This window comes from Stegostoma tigrinum, chromosome 19 (genome assembly GCF_030684315.1).
Source record: "Stegostoma tigrinum isolate sSteTig4 chromosome 19, sSteTig4.hap1, whole genome shotgun sequence".
Classification (NCBI taxonomy): domain Eukaryota; kingdom Metazoa; phylum Chordata; class Chondrichthyes; order Orectolobiformes; family Stegostomatidae; genus Stegostoma; species Stegostoma tigrinum.
The window spans coordinates 18175099-18202693 of NC_081372.1; the positions used below are offsets into that span (position 1 = coordinate 18175099).

At 41.5% G+C, this 27595-nt stretch overlaps 1 protein-coding gene across 1 annotated transcript in view; it reads left to right on the forward strand.

The window, feature by feature from the left end:
* Window positions 1-25008, forward strand: part of LOC125461450 (uncharacterized protein SCO4629-like) — a 32664-nt gene extending 7656 nt beyond the window's left edge. The window contains exons 3-7 of the mRNA XM_059652753.1: window positions 3791-3914; window positions 9618-9770; window positions 18218-18400; window positions 21242-21386; window positions 24546-25008. Of these exons, the coding sequence (XP_059508736.1) occupies window positions 3791-3914; window positions 9618-9770; window positions 18218-18400; window positions 21242-21360 (579 nt within the window). The 3' untranslated portion in view covers window positions 21361-21386; window positions 24546-25008. The remainder of the gene's footprint in view (window positions 1-3790; window positions 3915-9617; window positions 9771-18217; window positions 18401-21241; window positions 21387-24545) is intronic.
* Window positions 25009-27595: the final 2587 nt, after the last annotated feature.

A 27595-nucleotide genomic window follows, 5' to 3' on the forward strand; every position in this document is an offset into this window, starting at 1 on the left:
TTATGAATACACATCTTCAAGCAGTTCAAACAATGTACAAAGCTCAATTATGTCTTATTGCCCATAGCATTTTCAGTCAAATGAAGTCGTGCTCAGAAAACAAAAATTGACTGGATAATGAAATGAAAATGATCTTTCACTCTTTGTAATCACTATTATGCTCTGCTGTTTCACAAGTGAAAGATCGTCCATATTTATCAAACTATGATTATTTACTGCAGACATTTACAAAACAGTTCTAGTTTTAGAGAACAAAGTCTTAGGGGCTTAAGTAGACTGAAACTTGCGGCAATTGCAAATTTATAAACAGAGTGAGAAAATCTATAATAGTCACTAGGGTACCATGTTCTGTGAAGGCTCTGGGGTGGGGTGGTAAAACAAGACTGTGCTTCATTAAGTAAAACATGTCAATGGCAAAAAGTCCATAAAATAACAAAATTCATTAGATTGAGAGGAGCTGGTACTGGCAGGAAATACCCTTTCCTCCTTGATGGTAGCATTTTCAGGTCAGCTATAGCAGAGGGCAAAAGTGGAGTAAAGTTCAGTTCTCGTAATGTACCTTAGATCTCCTCTGGAAATGTCCGCTAGCCTGTACTGTTCCTGTTTCCTATGCCAGCTTATTTGAATACAATTACCGTTTAGAATGTAGCTCCAGTGCAATCAGCACATTCATTTCCAGGTATGACTGTTCTTTTTTACTGGTTTTCCCTCTCAACTGAGTAGAAAATCACAAGTTGATAATATGCCATTTCCTAACATATATATGTGCTATGAAACAGGGAGAAAAGTTCCACTTCTTCACACCAAACTGTATTCAGCTTTATGCTGTGCCCATGTCTTCACCATTGAAGGAACCAAACTGAAACTACACAAACAAAGCTCTGGCTGCATCTGTCCATTCCCTGGAGATGGGATCACTTTTATTTCATCACTTATCTGATTTACACCACGAACCAAAAATAAAAGAATGGTTTTCTCTAATAAAAACCAAAAGAACTGCGGATGCTGTAAATCAAGAACAAAAACAAAGTTGCTGGAAAAGCTCAGCAGGTCTGGCAGCATCTGTGAAGCAGAAAACAGATTTAACATTTCAAGTCTGGTGTCCCTTCCTCAGAACCAGTTCCTGTTCCTCAGAACCGGACCCGAAACATTAACTCTGTTTTCTCCAGCAACTTTGTTTTTGTTGTAGTAGTTTTCCCTAATTCATAGAACATAGAACAGTACAGCACAGAACAGGCCCTTCAGCCCACAATGTTGTGCCGACCATTGATCCTCATGTATGCACCCTCAAATTTCTGTGACCATATACATGTCCAGCAGTCTCTTAAATGACCCCAATGACCTTGCTTCCACAACTGCTGCTGGCAACGCATTCCATGCTCTCACAACTCTCTGCGTAAAGAACCTGCCTCTGACATCCCCTCTATACTTTCCACCAACCAGCTTAAAACTATGACCCCTCGTGCTAGCCATTTCTGCCCTGGGAAATAGTCTCTGGCTATCAACTCTATCTATGCCTCTCATTATCTTGTATACCTCAATTAAGTCCCCTCTCCTCCTCCTTTTCTCCAATGAAAAGAGACCGAGCTCAGTCAACCTCTCTTCATAAGATAAGCCCTCCAGTCCAGGCAGCATCCTGGTAAACCTCCTCTGAACCCTCTCCAAAGCATCCACATCTTTCCTATAATAGGGCGCCCAGAACTGGACGCAGTATTCCAAGTGCGGTCTAACCAAAGTTTTATAGAGCTGCAACAAGATCTCACGACTCTTAAACTCAATCCCCCTGTTAATGAAAGCCAAAACACCATATGCTTTCTTAACAACCCTGTCCACTTGGGTGGCCATTTTAAGGGATCATTAATAAAAATTACAAACAGTAGAGGCCCAAGGACAGAGCCCTGTGGAACTCCACTCGCCACTGACTTCCAGGCAGAATATTTTCCTTCTACTACCACTCGCTGTCTTCTGTTGGCCAGCCAATTCTGTATCCAAGCAGCTAAGTTCCCCTGTATCCCATTCCTCCTGACCTTCTGAATGAGCCTACCATGGGGAACCTTATCAAATGCCTTACTGAAGTCCATATACACCACATCCACAGCTCGACCCTCATCAACTTTTCTAGTCACATCCTCAAAAAACTCGATAAGGTTTGTAAGGCATGACCTACCCCTCACAAAGCCGTGTTGACTGTATTTGATCAAGCCATGCTCTTCCAGATGGTCATAAATCTTATCCCTCAGAATCCTTTCTAACACCTTGCAGACAACAGACGTGAGACTTACCGGTCTATAATTGCCGGGGATTTCCCTATTTCCTTTCTTGAAGAGAGGAATTACATTTGCCTCTCTCCAGTCCTCAGGTACAACTCCAGTGGAGAGCGAGGATGCAAAGATCTTCGCAAGTGGCGAAGCAATTGCATTTCTCGCTTCCCAAAGCAGCCGAGGACAAATCTGATCCGGGCCTGGCGACTTGTCAATCTTAATGTTTGACAAAGTTTTCAGCACATCAGCTTCCTCTATCTCTATCCATTCCAGCATGCACACCTGCTCTTCAAAGGTTTCATTCACTACAAAGTTCGTTTCTTTCGTAAAGACAGAAGCAAAAAAACTCATTTAGGGCTTCCCCTACCTCCTCAGGCTCCACACACAAGTTTCCTATGCTATCCCTGATCGGCCCTACTCTTTCTTTGACCATTCTCTTATTCCTCACGTAAGTGTAAAATGCCTTTGTGTTTTCCCGGATTCCTTCTGCCAAGCCTTTCTCGTGCCCCCTCCTGGCTCTCCTCAGACCATTTTTGAGCTCCTTCCTTGCCTGCATGTAATCCTCTCTAGCTGAACTTGACCCTAGCTTCCTCCACCTTATGTAAGCTACCTTCTTCCTTTTCACTAGAAGCCCCACCGCTCTCGTCATCCAAGGTTCCTTAATCTTACCCCTTCTTGCCTGTCTCAGAGGGACATATTTACTCATCACTCCCAACAACTGTTCCTTAAACCGTCTCCACATGTCTATAGTTCCCTTACCATGGAACAACTGCTCCCAGTCCATGCTTCCTAACTCATGTCTAATCGCATCATAGTTTCCTCTTCCCCAATTAAATATCCTCCCATTTTGCCTAATCCTCTCCTTCTCCATAGCTATGTAGAATGTGAGGCAGTTATGGTCACTATCACCAAAATGCTCTCCCACCACAAGATCTGATACCTGCCCCGATATTATCTAATCAACTTGTTCAGAGATGCTAGACCACATCTCTCGAGCAGGTAGGACCTGAATTTAGGCCCCCTGGCTGAGAGGTAGAAATAATACCACTACACCACAAGTGCCCTTTGAGTTACTTCAGATTTTTTTACAATTGAATTCACATCTTAGCATCTACTGTGGTGGGACTTGAACCCATGCTGTCAACACATTTACATGGGGTTTATAAATTGCTAGTCCAGTGACATTACTACTACCCCAACATGTCCCTCTTCTGACTTCCTTTATTTTTAATTAAACCATCACCAACTCACTTGTGTAAACTAACAAATTACAAGCACTACCTACCAGGGCAGTGCAACAATGGCAAAAGGCTAGGGTAAGGAAAGAGGGAGGAGATTAATCGAAAATAGAGTTGGAGGGGAATATGGTGCCCCCTAATGCCTCCAGGAGAAACAGATAACATTTCAGGTTGTGTATCTTTTTTTGGTAACATTTCACATTGCTTTTTGAGACTCTGTGTTATTACTGTTGCTGTGGAAATCGCTGGTAGTGAGTGCAAGAAGGCTGTTTGAGTGTCCCTGTGTTTCAGAGTGACGTAATAATAGGTCTGGGGTGTCATGACGTTCGGGTGGCTGAAAGAGCTGCAACCCTTTACCTGGAAAATTGGGCTCCATGGATACTATTTACTGGCTACCTAGGAAACCACACAGTAGGTAAGAAATAGTACATCTGAAAAATATGCAGATAAAACAAGGGGCAGAATTTTGTTTACTTTGAGACTAAGCTTGGAGGAGGGCCTAAAAGCATGAAATATTTCTGCTTGGGTATGGGTTGGGATTTCTTGGACGATTACATTCTTATTAATATATTTTGAGGGGGTTTGGTCTGGTCCATAACACCCTCTTGAGGAGGAGAAGAATGCACACAACCTGCAGAAGTATACCCAGGCAAGTAAAAGGAAGACTGTTGGGGAGGGTCATTGAAATGGCAAAGAGGAAATGCATGATGTAGGTAGGCCTCCTCATGCGCTTTGAAGAGCAGGGTGACCAGCTGGCTGGGGACATGCCTGTGCCAAAGCGGATTTTGGATGTTAACAGCCAACTAGTGAGAAAGCCTCCATGCAGCTACTCCCAGCATTGACAAGCAGTAACGCCTTAATAAAACTTCACAATGCTAACAAATCTTTATTTTGCCGCTCTGCATCCTGATACCCCTTTCCTTATCCACCTTTACCAGCACCTCACTGCATATACCTGAGAGGATGTCATGACCCATAGAGTGTGCAATACCTTCCTCCTCACCCTCCACTAGCACAGAGAAACTTAACTCAGTGGGTAACCTACTCAGGGTCACATTCTGATGAGCAAGCCCTGAGCTAGAGCTCATCCTATACGTGAGAGCTTTGCTGTCACTGTAATTCAAACATCTATAGGTGACTGCTCTCTCTCTCTGTCACACTAGACTGCATGAAAATGCTGAAGACTCATTCCTCACTTCGTACACTACAGCTGCAGACTCCTGGGCCCTACATCTCCACTTCACTTGCTGTTATACACTCCTTCTTCTCTTCCCCCTCATTCTTAATCTTAAAAAAACCATTCCAGTTGCTGAGCTGAGTTGGACAAACATCTGGCAAAAAAATACTGATTTGTGAAGAAATATCAGGAATGCAATTAATGTTTTCCAACTGAGATCTTGATAGCTTTATGGTACTCTTGGTTCCTTATCAGGGTGAAAGTCTGCCCTACAGCAACTGTCCATGTTGAGGTACATCCTCCATGACCATGACTGGTTGGTCCATTCCTGATGGCGCCAGGTAAAAGATACTTGAACCTTTGATTTTTATACCCTCCTGTAAAACATTCCTTTTCCCTCATGACTGTAAAATAAAACAAAGATCTGTGGATTCTGGAAATCTGAAACAAAAAGAAATTGCTGGAGCAACTGGAGTCCAATACCCTTACTCTGCTTTCTCTCCACAGATGCATCTCATTTTGTTCCCACCATTGTCTAGGATCTTGCCAGTGCTGCCAACACTTTAAGTGTCAACAGTATCTCTCTTTAAGAGATCCCTCTTAAAGGTCACATTCTGTGCACGCACACTTTGTGAAATGCTTTGCCAGTGAAAAAAAAGTTGGCTGCAGCAAAATAAGCTCATTAAGTGTGAGCAAACTGGAAGAATGACACCACTGGCACTACTAGCAGAGGTACTGCACATGTGCAGTTTGCACATGCATGCTAAGAGAGTTTTGGGGGTGTCAGCAGACATTCTCTTCAGCTTCATTCTATACTTTTCTTTCTAAGCAGCCCTTCTCTCTATGAGACTTTTCTGTTGAGCTCCCTTTTCAGTAGAGTTCCCTTTTCATTTCAGTCCCTTTTTCAATAGACCCCTCCTTGTCTGCTCCAGCCCATTTGCTGGTGACAGCCAATATAGCTGCCTCACTTCAACAGGCTCATGAATCCAGTCATTCTTCACCCTTAGTCTGCTTTTAAGTGCTACAGCAAGCTAGACCACAGAGGACTGAGGCTTCTCATCAGCTGGTTGACACTGTTAAGCTTCACACTAGGAATGTTTGTGCCTCTTCAAAGTCAACAAATGTATAGATAAACATACTCAAATTTCCACTCTTCCTATTTTGGTAAATGCATTAGCTTTGACTTGCAGTTTATAAATGGATTTATGACATGTTTGTGGAACATAAGAAAAATTGAGAATGGGAAGAACCAACCATTGAATCTGGCTACATCCATTTGTACCAGAAAACCAGTGGAAGACTCCAATTTCAACACCTTTACATTTCGCGCACCTGCACTAGACACCAGGCTGTTTGTCCATCTACAGGCCCAGCTTCAAGGACTTTGGTTACTGTACAATGTTCCCTCACAGCTGCCTTCCACTTCCCACTCCACATCTCTTACAACTTATTTCTAGCTGATGACAGCCTTTTCTGCAGAGAATAAGTAGATGGAGAGCAGTTGAGAATCATCCATTTCTGAAAGGCATTGTCACAACCAGTTACATTCACCTTGCTTTTCTGTACTGCTTTCAAGTGAAATATGTGTAAAATTGAAAGCTAAGCCTGTAAACTGCACTTTCAACCCTTCATTATTTGATGAGATTATGGTGCAAGGGACAAAGTTCTGTCGTGTAAGATAAGCAAAGTTTTCTGTCTATTCTTTCAGTGCAGTTCAGACTGCACTTAGATTAGACATTAATTACAAAAATATGTTCATCAATGCAAATTCCTAGAACTTCACTGATTTAAGTTATTGCATTTCTATATTAATATAGTAGTGAAGCAAATACCCCCTTCCTTCAAATATTCAAATATTACATGTCACACTGAAGAAATAGTATAAAGTTCTAAATGTGGAATCAGAAAATTTATCTAAAAACCACAATAGAATCACAGTAGCATTGAGATGCAGACAGAGGCGATTTGGCCCATTGTGTCTGAACCAGTGAGCATCATTTGTGCTATTCTCCTGTCCTTTCCCCATTCCTTGCACATTGTTTTATTTAAATAGTCATCTCTGGAACGCCTTGATTGAGCCAGTCTTCACCGCCCTACCAGGCAGTATATTGCAGAGCCGAGTCACTCATTCTCTGTAGGAAGGTTTCTCTCACATTACATTTGTTTCTTCTGCAAGTCACTTTTAGTCTGTGTCCTTTTGTTCTTGATATTTTTACGGTGGGAACAGTTTCTGCCAGTTTACTGTATCCAGTTTCCCACTGATATTGAAACTTTATCAGATTTATCCTTGGCATTCTTCTGTTCAGGGAGAATAGTCTCAACGCCTTCAATCTGCCCTCTTAACTGAAGCTTCTCATCCTTGGAATCTTTCTTATGAATCTCTTCTGCAGCCTCTTCAATGCATTCACATCCTTTCTATACTGTGGCATCCAGAACTGTACACAGTACTCCAGCTGAGGTCTGACAAGTGCCTTGCACAAGTTCAGTATCACCTTGCTCATGTTTTCCATGTCCCTATTAATAAAGCCTAGGATGCATTAATTGCTCTTTTAGCTATCCAACCAATTTCAGTGATCAGTGTATACACACACCCAGGTCTCAGGGCGGGACGGTGGCTCAGTGGTTAGCACTGCCGCCTCACAGTGCCAGGGACCCGGGTTCAATTCCAGCCTCAGGCAACTGTATGTGTGGAGTTTGCACATTCTCCCCATGTCTGCATGGGTTTCCACCGGGTGCTCCGGTTTCCTCCCATAGTCCAAAAGTGTGCAGGTTAGGTGGATCGGCCATGCTAAATTGCCCATAGTGTTCAGGGGTACGTGGGTTATCGGGGGATGGGTCTGGGTGGGATGCTTTGAAGGGCAGTGTGGACTTGTTGGGCCAAAGGACCTGTTTCCACACTGTAGGGAATCTAATCTGCTCCTCCATTCCCATTAGAATTTTGCCCTTTCTTTTCTATTGTGTGTTCATGTTCTTCCTGTCAAAATGCATTACCTCAAAGTTCTCTGAATTCAATTTCATTTACCACGTATCCTCCCATTTCATCATTCTCTTAATGCCACTTTGACGTTCCGCATTGTCTTCCTCATAGTTTACCATGCTTCCAATTTGCTTCCTTTTTGTACCATCAGCCAGCTTTGAAATTGTCCCCTGAATACCAGTATCAAGATCATTAATGTACATTGGATATACAAGATCTTCTTTAGTGTCGCAATTTCAAGAATAACCTTGTATGAAATTCAACAATTCTCAAATTTCTAAACAGTGGCTGTTCAAGAAAACCCCTGCAACTCAAAGGCAGACTCACAACAGAGTCAAAATTAAGAACTGCAGATGCTGGAAATCTGAAACAAAATCAGAAATTGCTGGAGAAACTCAGCAGGTCTGGCAGCATCTGTGGAGAGAGAGCAAAGTTAATGTTGTGAGGTTATATACTTAACTCCTTGGAGTAAGACTTAAACCCACAGCTTTCTTTCTCAGATGTGGGAAAGCTACTGCTGAGCTAAAGTGTTTACCTAAATAATTAGCCAATGCTTCGTCATAAATGAAAAATTAATTATGCTTAGAATAAAATCTCACATTAATTTTGGCCTGTTTGACCAAAACAATTGTACCTAGGTCGTCTTAACTTATTTATTAATTGTGTTAATTTTAAATTTAATTGATAAAGTGAATTTATTATCATCTTCACAAAAAAGGGGAAAGTCCAGTAAAGGACTTGAACCAGTTGTGAAACAAAAGCAAAAACTTAATTCTGAAGAAGGGTTACAAGACTCAAAACATTAACTCTACTTCCTCTCCACAGTTGCTGCCAGACCTGCTGATTTTCTCCGGCAATTCTTGCTTTCTCAGCAGGCATTTCTAAAGACTACTGAGGGACAGTTGCACTGTCAGAAGTGCTATGCTCAAGTTTAAAGAAAGGATCTCTATATGGATGGAAGAGATCCCATAGACTATTTTAAAAAAAGAAATGGAGAGTTCTTTCAATGCCTTGGCCAGTATTTATCTCTCAAGAGTATCAAAAACAATCTGTTTCTTCATTCCATTGTTGTCTGTGGAAAATTGCTGAGCTGAATTTAACAGATGCATTGCCCAGCATTACAGATGTCACTACATTTCAAAAGAATGCCATTGGTTGTAAAGCACCTTAGGATGCTCTGAGGTGCTGAAAGAGGCCCTACAAATGGATGTTCTTTTTCACAGTTTTTTGTGAATTTTTATTGTTTCAGAATGTACTTGTTGATAATCAATCCCATTGAGAACAGCACGCATTAATAATATGATTTTAAATTGTAAACAGTATCTGCATTGACAGAGGCAAGTAGTGCAAAAAAAATTAAAATTAAAACTGTTTATATAAGATATTTTAATAATCGTAAAGTGTTTTAATATTTTGTTTACAGCTATGAGGTTAAGTAAATCCATTTACTGAGTTGCAATCTTATTAAGTTCCTGTGGATCATCTTGTGATATTTTGTATGTTAAAATAAATTCAAGTTGATTCGATTGTTGATGTAACTCAGAAATTCTGTACATGCCATAAAATACGCTTCATTAGTGACGCTCGAATCCAGATACCACTGTTTTTAATTATTTACACTTAGAATCATTGAATTGCTGCAGCACTGAAGAGAGCCATTCAATGTGTGTCTGTGCTGTCTCTCCTCAGGATGAGTTCACATGCTACCTGACCTCTCCCCACATTCTCTGCACATCCCTCCTCTTCCGGTATTTAGAATATTTCAAAGATGTATAAACATTTACAGCACAGAAAGGGGTCACTCTGCCCATTACATCTGTGGCTACTTGAAATGTAGTTTTAGTCTTTTAAGAAATTATTGTTGCAGTAACAGTGACATTAACTGGTGAATACTGCAACCACTCAATGAAATTCAGAAATTCATTCCTCTTACTTGTCGTCATAAATATGATTTTTGAAAACAGGAGTATGGCATCAACCAGAAGCAGATATTTTTGCTGAAACTGCCATTAAGTTAGGTGTGCCAGCTGACAAGATCATACTGGAAAAAAAAGCCACTAATACGGGCGAGAACATAAGATTTGCATATCAAACGCTGAAGGACAACAACATTCCAGGTACAAAAGAAACTGACCATTTATTATTATGTACATATTTCTTGTGGAAATTGAGCAATGCAATGATGGCTAGGAATTCCACATCAAGTTGCAGACAGACTGCTGAGATGATGACCCGAAGGACTCTAGGTGGAATGAACTGGCACAGTTTCGTCGGTCTCTGAATTAAACAAAATTCAAATTGTCAAACTGGTAGGATTCGAACTCACATCTCTTTGGATGATTAGGTGAATAGTCCAGCAGCCTAATTCAGTAACCTCACCTATGACCTGCTGAACCTGGAGAAAGTCAACCATATTTTGACCTGAATTATCACCAAATGTGAAATGGAATGTAAACATAGGGTAGTTCAGGCCATTGGTGAGAGACACCTAGATAACAAATATTTATTTAAAGATGGATATACTTTAATTGGAGACAAGTCAGAGAAAGTTCACTAAGTTAGTTCCTGGGATGGAGTGGTTGATTTAAGAAGAAAAATTGGATGCATTGGGCCTTTACTCAATGGATTTTAACAGCATAAGGAATAATCTTACTGAAACAAGTGGGATCTTGAAGGGGCTTGACAGTGTAGATGTAGACAGATCCCTTTGGACGGGAGCATAGAACTGGGGAAACAGTTTCAGAATAAGTAGTCTCTCATTTAAGATGGAGGTGAGGAGGAATTAATCTTTGAACTGTCTTTCCCAGAGACTTGTGGAGTTTGTATCACAGAATTACAGAGTTTTACAGTACAGAAGGCACCAATTGGCCCATCCTGTCTGTACTAGTTCTTGAAATAACTACTGAGCTAGTCCCATTCTCCCTCTCTTTAGCCCTCTAAATTCAACATTTTCAAACATTTGTCTAGTTCTTTTTTGAAATCTCATGGTTGACAGTATTCAATGTTGAGTTAGAATTTTTGATTATCAAAGCAATCAAGGCCAACAGGCGAGCAGAGTTGAAGACATGATTAGATTATCCATAAGATCATAAGAAATAGAAACAAGAGTAAATTATTTGGCCCCTCAAGTCTTTTCTATCATTCAATAAAAGTGTGACTGATTTTATTTAATAATGGAACAGTGTTGAAGTGTCTAATATCCTATTCATGCTCCTATTAAGTGAATAATGCTAATCAAAATCACCCCAAGGTTACCTGGTATAAGAAATTACAGTGGTGAGATGGAAAAGAATATGCTGAGATGAAGTTTTAGGCTAAATTTTATCTGTCAGTTGTCAGAATCAGAATTGTAAATCCTTCCATTGAAGAATTTGCTTACAATTCCATTACTTGAGCACCTAAAATGAAATTATCCCCAGTTGCTGGAGAAGAAAAGAAGCAGCTTATTTTGTTGATACAAAAGCAAACTACTGCAGAGGCTGGAAATAAGGAACAAAAATAAACGATAGATAATGTAAATACTGAGCCGGTCAGGCAACATCTGTTGAGGGAAGAATAGAGTTAACATTTTGCATTGAAAACCCTTCATCAGAACCAAGGGAAGATAGAAAGTAATTTACTGAAAAAACTGAAGAACTGTTCCACTTGCTAAGGGGCCCTATCTTTGAATCTTAGTTTCAAATACTGTTTAAATTTGGAATCCTTTTGCAGACCGGACTTCTTAGTTCTTGACCAATTTGCTGTTGCAAGACTAATTTGCCTTGGGATTGGTGGTATATTATGGAGAGTGATTGCAATATTCAGGCCTCAATTGCTGTGAGGAAAGGATTGCGGTAACACAAAGAAATAGATAGATTAAGGAAAAAGCTCATTTAAAAATGCAGCATTTGGACTGTACTGGCACTTAAAAATTGTAATGCACTAATTTGACAAAAACATAATTCTAAGTATGATTCCCAATTTTAGTAGGAGCATTACGATTTTCTCTCCATTTGCTTTACTCTTCTAAACTTTATTTTTCAAGTGGGAACATTCTGCAAAAACAGGGCCTCCTGCATCAGGATGTTAATCTTTCTATTTCTCCATTGAGAAGCCCCTGTGCCTGTTCCAAGTGAGATTATCGATTAGCAGTTAATTAGAGTTTTGCATTGATCCCCATGCCGGAATCCTTGGCTGTTTGGAGAAAAGGAGTGTGTGGAGAAGCTTAGGGATCTGCTCATGGACTAAAACAACACTTTACGTTTTTCAGATTTGTACATTCCATTAAGTAGAGGGGGGAAGTGAAGTAGGAGGCAGTGGAGGTTTGGCAACTCTCTGTCTATCCACTTTTTATCTTCATTCCTCTCTGTGTTCAGGTGGCCCTGAGAAGGTACTGTAAGATGATCGATGCTGACTATATGGGCACTGCTGGGCACAGAGTTTCTTCTAAACAATGATAGCCATATTATGATTCAGTTGAGAAAGTTCTTTTTGCTTGTCTTGAATTTTCTCTTCATTTGATAAAATACATTTATTTCCAACATTTGTGGTCCTCTAAAAGGAGCCTGTGTTATGATAATTCTTGCATCCTGATGTGTTCCTTATTTGGAGAGCACTCAGGCAAACCCAATTGACAAAGTTTGTCGCACAGTTGGAACAGATTCAGAAATAAGAAGCTAGTGTTTAATGCAATAGCCCATCTAGTTGCCAAGTTCTCAGCATTGCTTAATTAATATATCTATGGGGATATTCCCACTGCAAGGATAAACAGAAGACCAAAGACTGACAGTAAAGAGCACAGTGAGACAACAACAAGACTTCAAATGACCAGAATGCCAGCAACAATCCCATCCATTGTTGCTACATATGCCAAGTTTTGAAGACCACCATGGTCACCTACACCGTGACACACTCAGCCACTGCCAAAAAGTAAAATTTCCACCCATTGTCGGATGCAAAACTCTAGTTGGGTGCATAATCAGAGCATTATATTTGGGTTCAACATAAGTTTCCTGCTTTTGTACTTAATACCTCCATTTATGAAGGCCAACAAAACATGGGATCTTGGCGTTGTGATCTCAGCTGATGTTCTTACAGGATAAGTCAGATCCTAGATTGAAATCTGGCTTGATAGAACATATTTGCCATTCTTTGGTTTTGCTGAGGTAGTCACTCACTGAAACAGAGCACACAATGTTGCTGAGATAACAAAGTGTGGAGCTGGATGAACACAGCAGGCCAAGCAGCATCTCAGGAGCACAAAAGCTGACGTTTCGGGCCTAGACCCTTCATCAGAGAGGGGGATGGGGAGAGGGAACTGGAATAAATAGGGAGAGAGGGGGAGGCGGACCGAAGATGGAGAGAAAACAAGATAGGTAGAGAGGAGAGTATAGGTGGGGAGGTAGGGCTGGGATAGCTCAGTCCAGGAAAGATGGACAGGTCAAGGAGTCGGGATGAGGTTGTAGGTAGGAAATGGAGGTGCGGCTTGAGATGGGAGGAAGGGATGGGTGAGAGGAAGGACAGGTTAGGGAAGCAGAGACAGGCTGGGCTGGTTTTGGGATGCAGTGGGTGGAGGGGACGAGCTGGGCTGGTTTTGTGATGCAGTGGGGGGAGGGGAAGAACTGGGCTGGTTTTGGGATGCAGTGGGGGGAGGGGAAGAACTGGGCTGGTTTTGGGATGCAGTGGGGGAAGGGGAAATTTTGAAGCTTGTGAAGTCCACATTGATACCATTGGGCTGCAGGATTTCCAAGCGGAATATGAGTTGCTGTTCCTGCAACCTTCGGGTGGCATCATTGTGGCAATGCAGGAGGCCCATGATGGACATGTCATCTGAGGAATGGGAGGGGGAGTGGAAATGGTTCGCGACTGGGAGGTGCAGTTGTTTGTTGCGAACCAAGTGGAGGTGTTCTGCAAAGCGGTCCCCAAGCCTCCGCTTGGTTTCCCCAATGTAGAGGAAGCCACACCGGGTGCAATGGAAACAATATACCACATTGGCAGATGTGCAGGTGAACATCTGTTTGGTATGGAAGGTCATCCTGGGGCCTGGGGTGGGGCTGAGGGAGGAGGTGTGGGGGCAAGTGTAGCATTTCCTGCGGTTGCAGGGGAAGGTGCCAGGTGTGGTGGGGTTGGAGGGGAGTGTGGAGCGGACAAGGGAGTCACGGAGAGAGTGGTCTCTCCGGAAGGCAGACAAGGGTGGGAATGGAAAAATGTCTTGGTTGGTGGGGTCGGATTGTAGATGGTGGAAGTGTCGGAGGATGGTACGTTGTTTCCGGAGGTTGGTGGGGTGGTCCGGACCCACACAACGTTGCTGATTTGGATTTATCAGTAAAACAGAACTTTATTATTGCAAAAAAAAAGATAAAATTGGATAAACAAGACTATTTACATGTGGTACATTTAAAGAGTTTGAAACACATATTTCATAATATAATCCCATTAATCCCAAAAGCTTCCTCTACAGTAATCACACCAGAGAGACATCTTTATCATGCCTATAGGGATCATTTTAATTATGGTGTTAAATCCTATTCTTGAGATTCTGTTGTTTCTCCTTGGAGTATTAATACAACTGATCTTAAAATTTCTCATCTTCAAACATCTAATTCAGGGTATTAATCAAGCACTTCTGGTCTAGAGCTTTTACTAAACTCCTTACACTGATATAAACAATTTCTTAACAATTCTAGCTAACTCCCTTTTTCAGGAACAACTGCATTACTCCTCCAGCTTCAATCAGGACTTCTGTAAGAAGGCCCAAAATGAATTTCTGTTTTCTAATTTATGGTGTTTCCTCTAATCAAAGGAAAAGAATAATAATCCCTAGCCTTCTGAACTGGAACCTGATGCACAACTGTTTACCTTCTCCATTCATAAAATTCTCCCAATGTAAACAAAGCACAAATTACTCTCCATGAAGACTTTCTCAAAAATTGTGTTTTAAAAGAAACCACTAACACTACAGAAACGCTTAAAATCATTAAAACCCCTCAAACACTCAGAAAAACCCATATGCTGTTGTCTTAAAAATTCAAAAGCAATAAATAATGTTAAAATATTTATAAATCATACAACTTAGATCACATTAGTGACTGTCTCAATCTGTCCTGCTACCTATGAATATCAATGTACCTGCATCCCCAGGTTTACTGCCCCTGTACACTCTTTACACCAGTAGTATTATGCCTAAATAGCCTCGCCCTCGCCCTTCTGCCTAAAAACATCACCACACCTTTGGCTCAACCAAATTTTATTTATTACTCTCTGCCTATCCTGCTAGCCAGTTTATGTCCAGTTGTGCGCAATTTGTAGCCTCTCTGTTTGCCATACCACCAAATTGGGTATCATTGATGATTTTGAAATTCTCGCTTTATTCCAAGATCCTGTTTATTTCAAAAAAGTCGTGGTCCTTGGGTAATGCTCTAGTTCACCATTTTTTACCATTTACCATAATTTATTCTTTCACCATTAGCCATTTTTTAAAATCCAATTGCTCATTGATCTTGTATTCTTCAAGACTTAACCTTGTTAACCAACAGTCTATATAATACCTTGTCAAACACTTTAAAATCCACAAAGGCAACATCCACTGCATTCCCTTCATCAACTTTCTCGGTTGCTTTATCAACAACCTAAATTAGATCCACCAAGTATGAATTGTCTTTTACAAGCCTATGGTGGCTCCTCTTAATTAATGCAGTCCTCTCAATGCACCTGTTGATTTTATCAATGGGTATTTTGTCTAAAATTTCACAAACTGATGTCAAATGAATTGGCCTGTAGTTCTTGGGATTGTCCCTACACACTTTCTCATCTCGTGTTTGTTGCTGTTTCAATGTGTCAGAAAGGTGCAGAGCAGATTTAGATTTGGTGACTTCCTTTAGTGAACATTTTCCTTTGACTCCTTATAAATGTTTAAGGGCAACAGAATGTGATGAAAAGGATCATATTTGAATTCATCTGCCAGCCATTAAAACAGCACACAATTCCCACTGCTAGGTCGTTCTCAGACTGAATAAATGAATCTGATGAAATCTGCAAGTATTAGTTAACCAATTTAGCCCATTTTTGGAAGATGGTCATTCATTTCTTTGTGTGTTGGGATTAAATTCTTATTACTGACCAGGATTGCATTTATTACTCACGCATGGTTGCTATGTAATGGTGGTGTTGGTGGTCTTTCTGCAAGCTGTATTATGAAGATGCCTCCACAAAATTGTTAGAGAAGCAGTTTCAAGGTTTGTACCTGATAAGAAAGAGTGTCAATAAATATCCATCAGAACAGAGAGGAAGGGGTTATGTAAATAGTCTTTTAATACATTAATTTATAAAGAATATTAATTCATTTGCAATATATTGTAGGAAAACTGTTTTGCTCTTGTTTCAATAGTGGTTTAAATTTATTTTAGCTTGAGGTTTGGGCTGGTTGCCTGTAAGGAATAAAATAACTGAATAGGCCAGGAAAATTGTTTGAAACGGTGAATTAGGGTGCACTTGATTTGTATAATTGTGCTTATTTTGTTAAAAAGAAAGCCAAAAATCTTTGGCCACATGATTATGCGATATGATAAATGTGCATGACAGGACTGATACAGTTAATAGCAGGGACCTGGGGAGTGTTGCTGGACAAAGAGACCGAGGGATGCAGATGCATAGCTCCTTGAAAATGGAGTTGCAGATAGTCAGGGTGGTAAAGAGGGCATCTGGCACACTTGCCTTCATTGGTTAGTGCATTGACTGTGGGAGTTGGGACATCATGTTGCAGCTATATAGGATGTTGGTAAGGCCACTTTTAGAACACTACATTCAAAACTGGTCTCTCTGCTTCAGGAAGGATGTTGTTAAACTTGAAAGGGTTCAGAAAAGATTTACAAGGATGCTGTCGGGATGCTGTCGAGCTACAGGGTGAGGCTGAAGAGGCCTAGGCTATTTTCCCTGGATCTTCAAAGGCTGAGGGGTGACCTTATTGAGGTTTATAAAATCATGAGCGACATGGATAGGGTGAATATTCAAGGTCTTTTTCCCATGGTAGGGGAGTCCCAAATTGGAGGGCACAGGTTTAAGTTGAGAAGGGAAAGATTTAAAAGGGATCTGAGAGGCAACTTTTTCAAACAGAGGGTGGTGCATGCATGGAAAGAACTGCCAGAGGAAATGGTGGGATCTGGTACAATTATGACAGTTAAAGGCATCTGGATGGGTACATGAATAGGAAGGACTTAGAGGAATGTGTGCTAAATAATGGCAAATTGACTAGATCAGTTTAGGATATCTAGTCGGCATGGACATGTTGAACCAAAAGTTCTGTTTCCGTGCTGTATAACCCTATGACTCTATAATTGAACATCCTCTCTAGCCCTGTTGATTTAATTTTAAAAGCATATGGCCTCATTCTTGTTAAAGAAAAATACTATATCTGGATTCAGAGATAGTAGGAACTGCAGATGCTGGAGAATCTGAGATAACAAGGTGTAGAGCTGGATGAACACAGCAGGCCAAGCAGCATCAGAGGAGCAGGGAAGGCTGACGTTTTGGACCCAGGCCCGAAACATCAGCCTTCCTGCTCCTCTGATACTGCTTGGGCTGCTGTGTTCATCCAGCTCTACACCTTGTTATCTTAGTACATCTGGATATTTCTTATCTCTCTCCCTCTTATATTTTAAATTTTGATTTACTTTCTGGATAACGTTTAAGTGTAATTTAGATTTCCTGCTTGAAACCCCTTACGAACTGTGAATGGCTCAGTGAGGATTCTTCAAACTGATTGGTTGAAGAACCTCAGTGCTTCTTGCCCTGCTCACAGCTGTCACAGCTCCAGTGTAGAAGTTGCTAGCTTTGGAAAGACACAGATTAGAGGAAATCTGTCCCTGGAGTCCAATGAAAGCCTGAGGGTAAATGTTATTAAGATGAACAGTGAGCACTCTTCCTTCATTGCTCACAAAGAATCCACACCATTTCTTTTTAAATTGTATTTTGAAACAGGTGTGAGCTTTGCATAGATCAGTTTGTCAATTTGGGAGTTACCTACAACCATCTTTGTAAAAAGACCTCAGTGATTTTTACGTGATAATCTTCTACAATATCTGAAAAGACACCTTCACTTTGTGAAGGGTATTGTATGACCTTCTACTTACGATATTGTAACCCTGGCCATGATAGGTTAATGTTTCTGACCTTCAATGAAACAAATCAAAAATAGACTCCATTTATTCTATTGGCAAAATGCCCAGTTGTCCTGGTTTAGATATTGACCTTTCGCTTCATCTACAAAAGACCTTGATCTTCTTCAATTCTGCAATGTCCCGAAATTACACGTTCTAACATATATTTCTGTTTTGAGCTATCTTCATATCTTCTGTGTGTTACATCCTTGGTCACAGAACTATCCTTGTTCCATGCTGTAGAATATTCATTATGGGCTGACCCACTTTTCTATCCGTGCATTCTATTCAACTAAACCTTATGTGTTTGTCTGTGATTTTGCTGCCTTTGATTACTATCTTTGTCTCTAGTACTTGTGTTCTTGCTTCAGTGAAGTATTTTGGTAATCTTTTGTATGGAACTGTTTTGTAAATTTTCTATTTACTTACAGCGAAGAAAATTATTCTAGTTCAACAGCCTTTTATGGAGCGTCGGGTTTATGCTACCTACCTTAGGCAGTGGCCAGATGACAAAGAAAATGTACAGGCCATAGTCACTTCTCCAATGATGGAACTGGATGAATACCCAAACAGTCAAGTGGGTAACATGGACCACTTAATTGGGTACATGTTAGGTAGGTTGGGATACCTGAAGAATTCTACTGAAATTTCAAGCCAAAGTAACCTCTTGAAAAGTATTACTTGTTGCTCTATAATCATTATATTTCTTGTCTAAGTTTTTTGTTAATGTTGATATTTAATGTGAGCCAAAAAGAACTTTCATGTGCAATGTGGAAAGAGGGCAAAGGTTTTCAATTAATATATGAGAGCAGGGCCTTTTAGGGCAGAGAGGCCATTTGGTCGAGTGGGGCCAGTGTAGGATGGTGATCCGATTGCTCCACCCCGGCTTCATTCTCATCAAGCCTTCAGTTGGCTTTCCTGCTGTGGGAGGCCATTTGAGGTGGTTAAGTGGCCGCTTGAGGACCCCTCTAACTGGCATTTAACAAGTGCTGGGAAGGGGGTCTGCCAACTGAGAGGCCACAGCGCGAGCCCTCTTGTGTTTGCTCAATCCTTTAGAACTGAGATATGAATGAATTTCTTCAGCCAGAAGGTGAATACAGCTAACAATATTGCGTGGTACTTGATGAGGCACTGGCAATAATTTTTCAAACTTCCTTTGACTTAGGGGTAGTGCGAGAGGAAATCCAAATGATATGTCGTTGTTCAAGGGGCTTATCGGGAAAGGACAATGGTGGAAGTATAGCAGTCATTCATATACACTTTTCTGCCTAATTGAGGCACCCTGCATTAGAAAGGGGCATCCAAATGGAGAAAGAACCTCATCCCCGTTGCCCCTCTTGTTGAACCCCCTTCCTGCGGTTTCTATCTCGCCTACGCTCACCTCTATTTGGGGATATGTTGATGATCTCGTGGCAGGTACCATTGCTGCAGGTGCCACCCATGGCATTGGAAAGCTGCCAGCCTCTGATTGCTGACAGCTCTGTGAAGGTTTCTGCCCAAACATCCTGATTAGCTTGTATTAGCAACATAAGGCTGTCACTGGTTCTCTAACTAGTAGGCAAGACTCCTGTCACCCACATTAAAGAAATGATCTTTTTCCAAATTATTTTCGACTGGTTTGTTTAATTGTGAGGACCACATTTTACAATTTAACCCTTTTTACTTCATGAGCTCTAACTTGTTTACAAATCGGATGTGCAACTTTGTATCAAACATCTTTTGGAAGTCCACGTTGGATCACGTCAGCTGCATTGCTGTATCCTACTGTCTCTGTCACCACTTTAAAACACTCCAGCAAGTTAGTTAAACATGGTTTCCCCTTGAGAAATCCATTCTGGGTTTCTTTAATTATCCCATATTTGCTCATGTGACAATTGATTTTATTCTGAATTATTGATTCTAGAAGTTTCCTAATGAGCAAAGTCAAAATGACCAGTCTTTAATTGCTTAGCTTGTCCTTACACCCCTTGAACAAAGACATATCATTTGGATTTCCTCTGACACTACCCCTAAGTCAAAGAAAGTTTGAAAAATTATTGCCAGTGCATCATCAAGTACCACTTAATATTGTTAGATGTATTCACCCTCTGGTTGAAAAAATTCATCCACATCTCGGTTCTAAAGGAATGCCTCTTTACTTTGAAGCTGTGCCCTCAGGTTCTAGTCTCTCCTACTTGCAGAAACATCTTCTCCACATCCACGCTATCAAGGTCTCTCAGTACTCTGTAAGTTTCAATCAAATCCTCCCTTATCCTTTTAAACTCCATTGAGTACAGACTCAGAATCCTCAACTGCTCCTTATATGACAAGCTCTTCCTAACCAGTATCATTCTACTAAAGCTACTCTTGGTCCCCTTAAAGGCCAACACATCTTTCATTACACAGGGGCCCAAAACTGACTACAGTATTCCAAATACGATCTGACCAGATCCTTATACAGCCTCAGTAGTATATCCCTGCTTCTGTACTCTAGCCTTCTCAAAATGAATGCTTACATTGCATTTGCCTTCCTAACTGCCAGCTGAACCCAGATGTTAACCTTCGGTGAATCCTGAACTAGGGCTTCTGAGTTACTTTGTGCTTCAGATTTCCAAAGATTTTTCCCATTTAGAAATTTGTCTTCATTTGGTGCAGCACAGTGGCTCAGTGGTTAGCCTTACAGTGCCAGGGACTCGGGTTCAATCGCAGTCATGGGCAACTGTCAGTGCGCAGTTTGCATGTTGTCTGGGTGCTCTGGTTTTCTCCCACAATCCAATGACGTGCAGGTTGGGTGGATTGGCCATGCTAAATTGCCCATAGTGTGCAGGGATGTGCAGGCTAGGTGGATTAGCCATGGGAAATGCAGGGTGAGAGGTAGGGGGATAGGTCCGTGGGATGCTCTTCGGAGTGACAGTGTGGACTTGATGGGCCAAATGATCTGCTTCCACACAGAAGGGATTTTATTCTTCGTACCGAAGTGCTTAACCTCACACTTTCCCACGTTGAATTCCAACTGCCACTTCTTTGCCCACTCCCCTAGACTATCCCAGTTCTTCTGCCGAGACTAATGAGTGAGTAACAGAAAGATATCTGTTTGAACTTAGATGGGAATTGTCAAGTCCTACTTAAATGACAACTTAAGGAAAAATTTCTTATTGCAGCTACCTAGAGCTACTTAAAGCATTTAGCATCCAATTAATTATCCACAGGCATGTGAGTACACATGACGGCTAATTTGTGCACAACAATGTTCTGCGAACACTAACAATTCACTCAACTGCTTTTGTTTCTGAAGGTTAAGGGGAAATAGTTGGTAGAATATTAGGATACCTCCTTCTTCCCCTTGGAAAAATCATTCTGGAATTGTTTGTCATGGAAGAGGTAGAATAGACATCTTAAATCTGTATCTATTTTATCTATACATTAGAACAGCATTTTAGTTCAACTTTAAGTTTGTATGATATATTTCTCTCCAGCTGTTCTGGAACGAATTCGCGATTACCCGAAGAAGGGTTTTCAAGTAGAGCAAGAAATATTTCCTGAGGTTTATGATGCCCAATGGAAGCTACTGCAAGCTGGTTACCAACCAAAATAAACTGATTGAATACCAGAAAAAAAACGGTATTGCTTTAACTTTTTTAATTGAAAGGACTTTGCAACTTTCTAACACTGTATTTTTGTTAAAATTAATTTTATACTGAAGTAGTAATCTTTAAAGGAAGCTATGAAGTTTTAAGTAAATAATCTGAAACAATTTAACTATATTTATCCAGATTTTTGCATTGACTTAAAGGGATGGATTGCCTAGTTTCTGTATTTATAGAGCATTGGGATGGCATCATTAAATTTAATGGTACCTCAAAAGTATATACTAGAAGGAGATCCAGTTAATATTCTATGCTTTAGTAATCCACTGCTCATTCAATTAGAAAACTTAATATTTCCTTGCTTACTGGATTTGTCCACCTCATTTGTACACGTGAATGGAAATGGAAGTTCTGTTGCCATTATTTGCAGCACTTTGAATCTAAAATGGTCACAACAAAAATTATCCCAGTGCTAAACATAGAATTGTGTCTGGTATCAAGTGTATTCTACAGCATCTGTCTGGCCAACATCTTGAGAATCCCCTGAGCTGGGACTTAGGCCAATCAAATATGGAAGCTATAGGGTCATATGAATATGGTTTTTAGCTGGGATATGACAAAACAAAAATCCTTTAAATGCTTTAACTGCAAAAATTTAAATTTAAACTTGGATCTAATTGCCAAATTTCAAGTTTGTGACAACCTAGAATGTGCCAGAATAAGAAGTTGCTTTGATATACCTGCTCAATCAGAGTGCTAACAAGCTTATCTTATCTAATGGTCAGTGTGCCATATTAGAACATAGAACAGTACAGCACAGAACAGGCCCTTCAGCCCACGATGTTGTGCCGACCATTGATCCTCATGTATGCACCCTCAAATTTCTGTGACCATATGCAAGTCCAGCAGTCTCTTAAATGACCCCAATGACCTTGCTTCCACAACTGCTGCTGGCAACGCATTCCATGCTCTCACAACTCTCTGTGTAAAGAACCCGCCTCTGACATCCCCTCTATACTTTCCTCCAACCAGCTTAAAACTACGAACCCACGTGTTAGCCATTTCTGCCCTGGGAAATAGTCTCTGGCTATCAACTCTGTCTATGCCTCTCATTATCTTGTATTAGGTCCCCTCTCCTCCTTTTCTCCAATGAAAAAAGTCCGAGCTCAGTCAACCTCTCTTCATAAGATAAGCCCTCCAGTCCAGGCAGCATCCTGGTAAACCTCCTCTGAACCCTCTCCAAAGCATCCACATCTTTCCTATAATAGGGTGACCAGAACTGGATGCAGTATTCCAAGTGCGGTCTAACCAAAGTTTTACAGAGCTGCAACAAGATCTCACGACTCTTAAACTCAATCCCCCTGCTAATGAAAGCCAAAACACCATATGCTTTCTTAACAACCCTGTCCACTTGGGTGGCCATTTTAAGGGATCTATGTATCTGCACACCAAGATCCCTCTGTTCCTCCACACTGCTAAGAATCCTATCCTTAATCCTGTACTCAGCTTTCAAATTCGACCTTCCAAAATGCATCACCTCGCATTTATCCAGGTTGAACTCCATCTGCCACCTCTCAGCCCATCTCTGCACCCTGTCAATGTCCCACTGCAGCCTACAACAGCCCTCTATACTGTCAACGACACCTCCAACCTTTGTGTCATCTGCAAACTTGCTGACCCATCCTTCAATCCCCTCATCCAGGTCATTAATAAAAATTACAAACAGTAGAGGCCCAAGGACAGAGCCCTGTGGAACACCACTCACCACTGACTTCCAGGCAGAATATTTTCCTTCTACTACCACTCGCTGTCTTCTGTTGGCCAGCCAATTCTGTATCCAGACAGCTAAGTTCCCCTGTATCCCATTCCTCCTGACCTTCTGAATGAGCCTACCATGGGGAACCTTATCAAATGCCTTACTGAAGTCCATATACACCACATCCACAGCTCGACCCTCATCAACTTTTCTAGTCACATCCTCAAAAAACTCGATAAGGTTTGTGAGGCATGACCTACCCCTCACAAAGCCGTGTTGACTGCATTTGATCAAGCCATGCTCTTCCAGATGGTCATAAATCCTATCCCTCAGAATCCTTTCTAACACCTTGCAGACGACAGACGTGAGACTTACTGGTCTGTAATTGCCGGGGATTTCCCTATTTCCTTTCTTGAAGAGAGGAATTACATTTGCCTCTCTCCAGTCCTCAGGTACGACTCCAGTGGAGAGCGAGGATGCAAAGATCCTCGCAAGTGGCAAAGCAATTGCATTTCTCGCTTCCCAAAGCAGCCGAGGACAAATCTGGTCCAGGCCTGGCGACTTGTCAATCTTAATGTTTGACAAAATTTTCAGCACATCAGCTTCCTCTATCTCTATCCATTCCAGCATGCACACCTGCTCTTCAAAGGTTTCATTCACTACAAAGTTCGTTTCTTTCGTAAAGACAGAAGCAAAAAACTCATTTAGGGCTTCCCCTACCTCCTCAGACTCCACCCACAAGTTCCCTATGCTATTCCTGATTGGCCCTACTCTTGCTTTGACCATTCTCTTATTCCTCACAAATGTGTAAAATGCCTTTGTGTTTTCCCTAATCCGTTCTGCCAAGCCTTTCTCGTGCCCTTTCCTGGCTCTCCTCAGACCATTTTTGAGCTCCTTCCTTGCCTGCGTGTAATTCTCTCTAGCTGAACTTGACCCTAGCTTCCTCCACCTTATGTAAGCTACCTTCTTCCTTTTCACAAGAAGCTTCACCGCTCTTGTCATCCAAGGTTCCTTTATCTTACCCCTTCTTGCCTGTCTCAGAGGGACATATTTACTCATCACTCGCAACAACTGTTCCTTAAACAGTCTCCATAAAACACAGCAAAATTGATCTGTATGAGTTAGTCATGACCAGAAAACTTTTCAATATTTTCACTTTTGTTAAGTTGAAAAATGAGCTAATAGAGGCTGATAGTAAACACTGAGCATGGAAGGGGAAAAATATTTACGTTTTAAGAGATGCTAAAGTTCGCAGGAGATTAGTCATAAATAGTATAAACATAAAGTAATAGTAACCGAAGAGAAAAGACTTTATTTTATCATGTTTAGTTTCTTACAATGGTAATATTACAGTCATAAAATTACTCTTGGCGCTTGAGTAACGTTATTAGTATTTTTCAACATTACACTGCATCAACTGATTTCTTCTTAAAACAGGCTGACCCTGAGAGACCCTAGTATTCCGAGATTTAGGACAAGGTATATCCTTCCATTAAAGGAGATGGCTCATCCATAGAACCCCTTCAAAGAAATGAAGTGGCAAACATACTTAAGATTTCCTTCACACAATAATATGAAGTGGTTGGATTAATGCTTGTAACATTGCTAATACTGGTGTCACTTAGTGTTTATTTAAGTCCTTTTATTCTGCTGGAGACAGCGATTCTGACAAACAGAAACACACAGTCATGCTATCAGATCAAAAGGAACCACTCCAAGCAGACAGATCAAATTTAAGAAAGGAAAACCTCTGATTTGTTACTGTGACTTTTCATTTCACTGTCAATCATTAAGGAATGATTGTGCCAATTGTCAAAATGATGTTTTGTACACGAGGATGTGGAGTGTAATTGTATGGGTCAAGTAGAAGGAAGAATCGAATCATCACAACTGTTACAATTATGAGGTTCATAAGTTTATTATTTTTTGAGACTGTTTAAATTTAAGGTAAATAAAAATAGTCATATTACCTGTTCTGAAGTTGGCCTAACTATATTCCTGATTTTCTGAAGAAGGGTCCCAACCCGAAATGTCAGCTTTCCTCCTCCTCTGATGCTCCCTGGCCTGCCGTGTTCCTCCACCTCCACACTTTGTTATCTCTGACTCCAGTATCTGCAGTTCTTGCTATCTTTCTGACTATATTCCTGGCTGGTTTAATTATTAGAGATCAAAGGAAGGCTTGGGTTGTTTTACTGAAGAAAAGGTGAAGGGAAGAAAGAACAGTTTATAAATAATGGCATTGTCTCCGAGTAGACCATGAGTTGACTTTGTATCACCCAATTTGAGCTTTTCAGGATTGTAAATATTTGTGCCGTAAATCTGAGAAAGATGAATTTTTGTTAAGCAAAGTTTTAAAGGGATGTAGGCCAAAGTCAGGTGTAGGGAGCTAGGCTGCAGATCACCCAATATCTCATTGAATAGCAGAACAGACTCAAGGGGCTGAATGGCCTACCCCGTGTTCCTGTGTTCCTATCTTCATAAATACTGAACTTACTACTAAGAAGAAATGGAATTGGTATCAAAGATCAAACTAACAACTTTACCCCAGTGCCAGGCTAATGTGTTTCACAGTTTTAAGTGGTCGCAACACATCCCTCACAACCTGCCCCCGCCACAACTGCCGAAAGAGGATCCCCCTCATTCTCACACACCACCCCACCAACCTCCGGATACAACACATCATCCTCCGACACTTCTGCCATCTACAATCCGACCCCACCACCCAAGACATTTTTCCATCCCCACCCTTGTCTGCTTTCTGGAGAGACCACTCTCTCCGTGACTCTCTTGTTCGCTCCACACTGCCCTCCAACCCCACCACACCCGGCACCTTCCCCTGCAACCACAGGAAATGCTACACTTGCCCCCACACCTCCTCCCTCACCCCTATCCCAGGCCCCAAGATGACTTTCCACATTAAGCAGAGGTTCACCTGCACATCTGCCAATGTGGTATACTGTATCCATTGTACCCGGTGTGGCTTCCTCTACATTGGGGAAACCAAGTGGAGGCTTGGGGACCGCTTTGCAGAACACCGCCGCTCGGTTCGCAATAAACAACTGCACCTCCCAGTCGCAAACCATTTCCACTCCCGCTCCCATTCTTTAGATGACATGTCCATCATGGGCCTCCTGCAGTGCCACAATGATGCCACCCGAAGGTTGCAGGAACAGCAACTCATATTCCGCTTGAGAACCCTGCAGCCTAATGGTATCAATGTGGACTTCACCAGTTTCAAAATCTCCCCTTCCCCCACCGCATCCCTAAACCAGCCCAGTTCGTCCCCTGCCCCCACTGCACCACACAACCAGCCCAGCTCTTCCCCTCCACCCACTGCATCCCAAAACCAGTCCAACCTGTCTCTGCCTCCCTAACCTGTTCTTCCTCTCACCCATCCCTTCCTCCCACCCCAAGCCGCACCCCCATCTACCTACAAACCTCATCCCACCTCCTCGACCTGTCCGTCTTCCCTGGACTGACCTATCCCCTCCCTACCTCCCCACCTATACTCCCTCCACCTATCTTCTTTTCTCTCCATCTTCGGTCCACCTCCCCCTCTCTCCCTATTTATTCCAGAACCCTCACCCCATCCCCCTCTCTGATGACAGGTCTAGGCTGAAACATCAGCTTTTGTGCTCCTGAGATGCTGCTTGGCCTGCTGTGTTCATCCAGCTCCACACTTTATTATCTTGTAATCCCCCTTACGATGGTTTATGAATGTGAGAATTTTTATAAACAACTAAATTGCACAAATACAGAATTTGCCTCAATCAGAAACTTGTCATTTATTGAAATAAACCTCCTGATGCCCTGCGAGAACACTTACAATCTCCAATATGACTGATTGGTTCAACCTAAGCAAGGCCAATCAATTCTAACACTTCTTCCACCTGCATTTTGACTCAAATTTATCTCCTTTTCCGGTGATTCATATTAAACAACCACATCAAACATTTTCCTGTTCATGCTTTTTAGGATACCTGATAGCAAATGCTACTTAGTGTATTCCACTCCCAACCCAAAGAATATGATCAGTGAAACAATCCAACTGTTTTCCACGGGAGACCCAGGTCAAGCATCATGATTTGTTTACAATGATCTAAATATCTCTCCTGCCATTTGGAGGTGACAGGGCAACAGCCCTCGGTTCCAAGATAGCAACTTGTCACAGCAACAATAGCCACAGAGTCATAGAGATGTATAGCATGGAAACAGACCTTCAGTCCAACACCACAGTGCTGACTAAACATCCTAAATAAACCTGGCCCCATTTGTCAGCATTTGGCACTTATCCCTCTAAACCCTTCCTATTCATATAACCATCCAGATTCCTTTTAAATCTACCTCTGAGTTCATTCCAGTCACACACACCAGCTTCTGTGTGAAAAAATTGCTCTTTAGGTCTCTTTTAAATCTTTCCCCTCTCACCTTAAACGTATGCTATCTAGTTATGGACTCTCCCACCCCAGGAAAAAGACCTTGTCTAC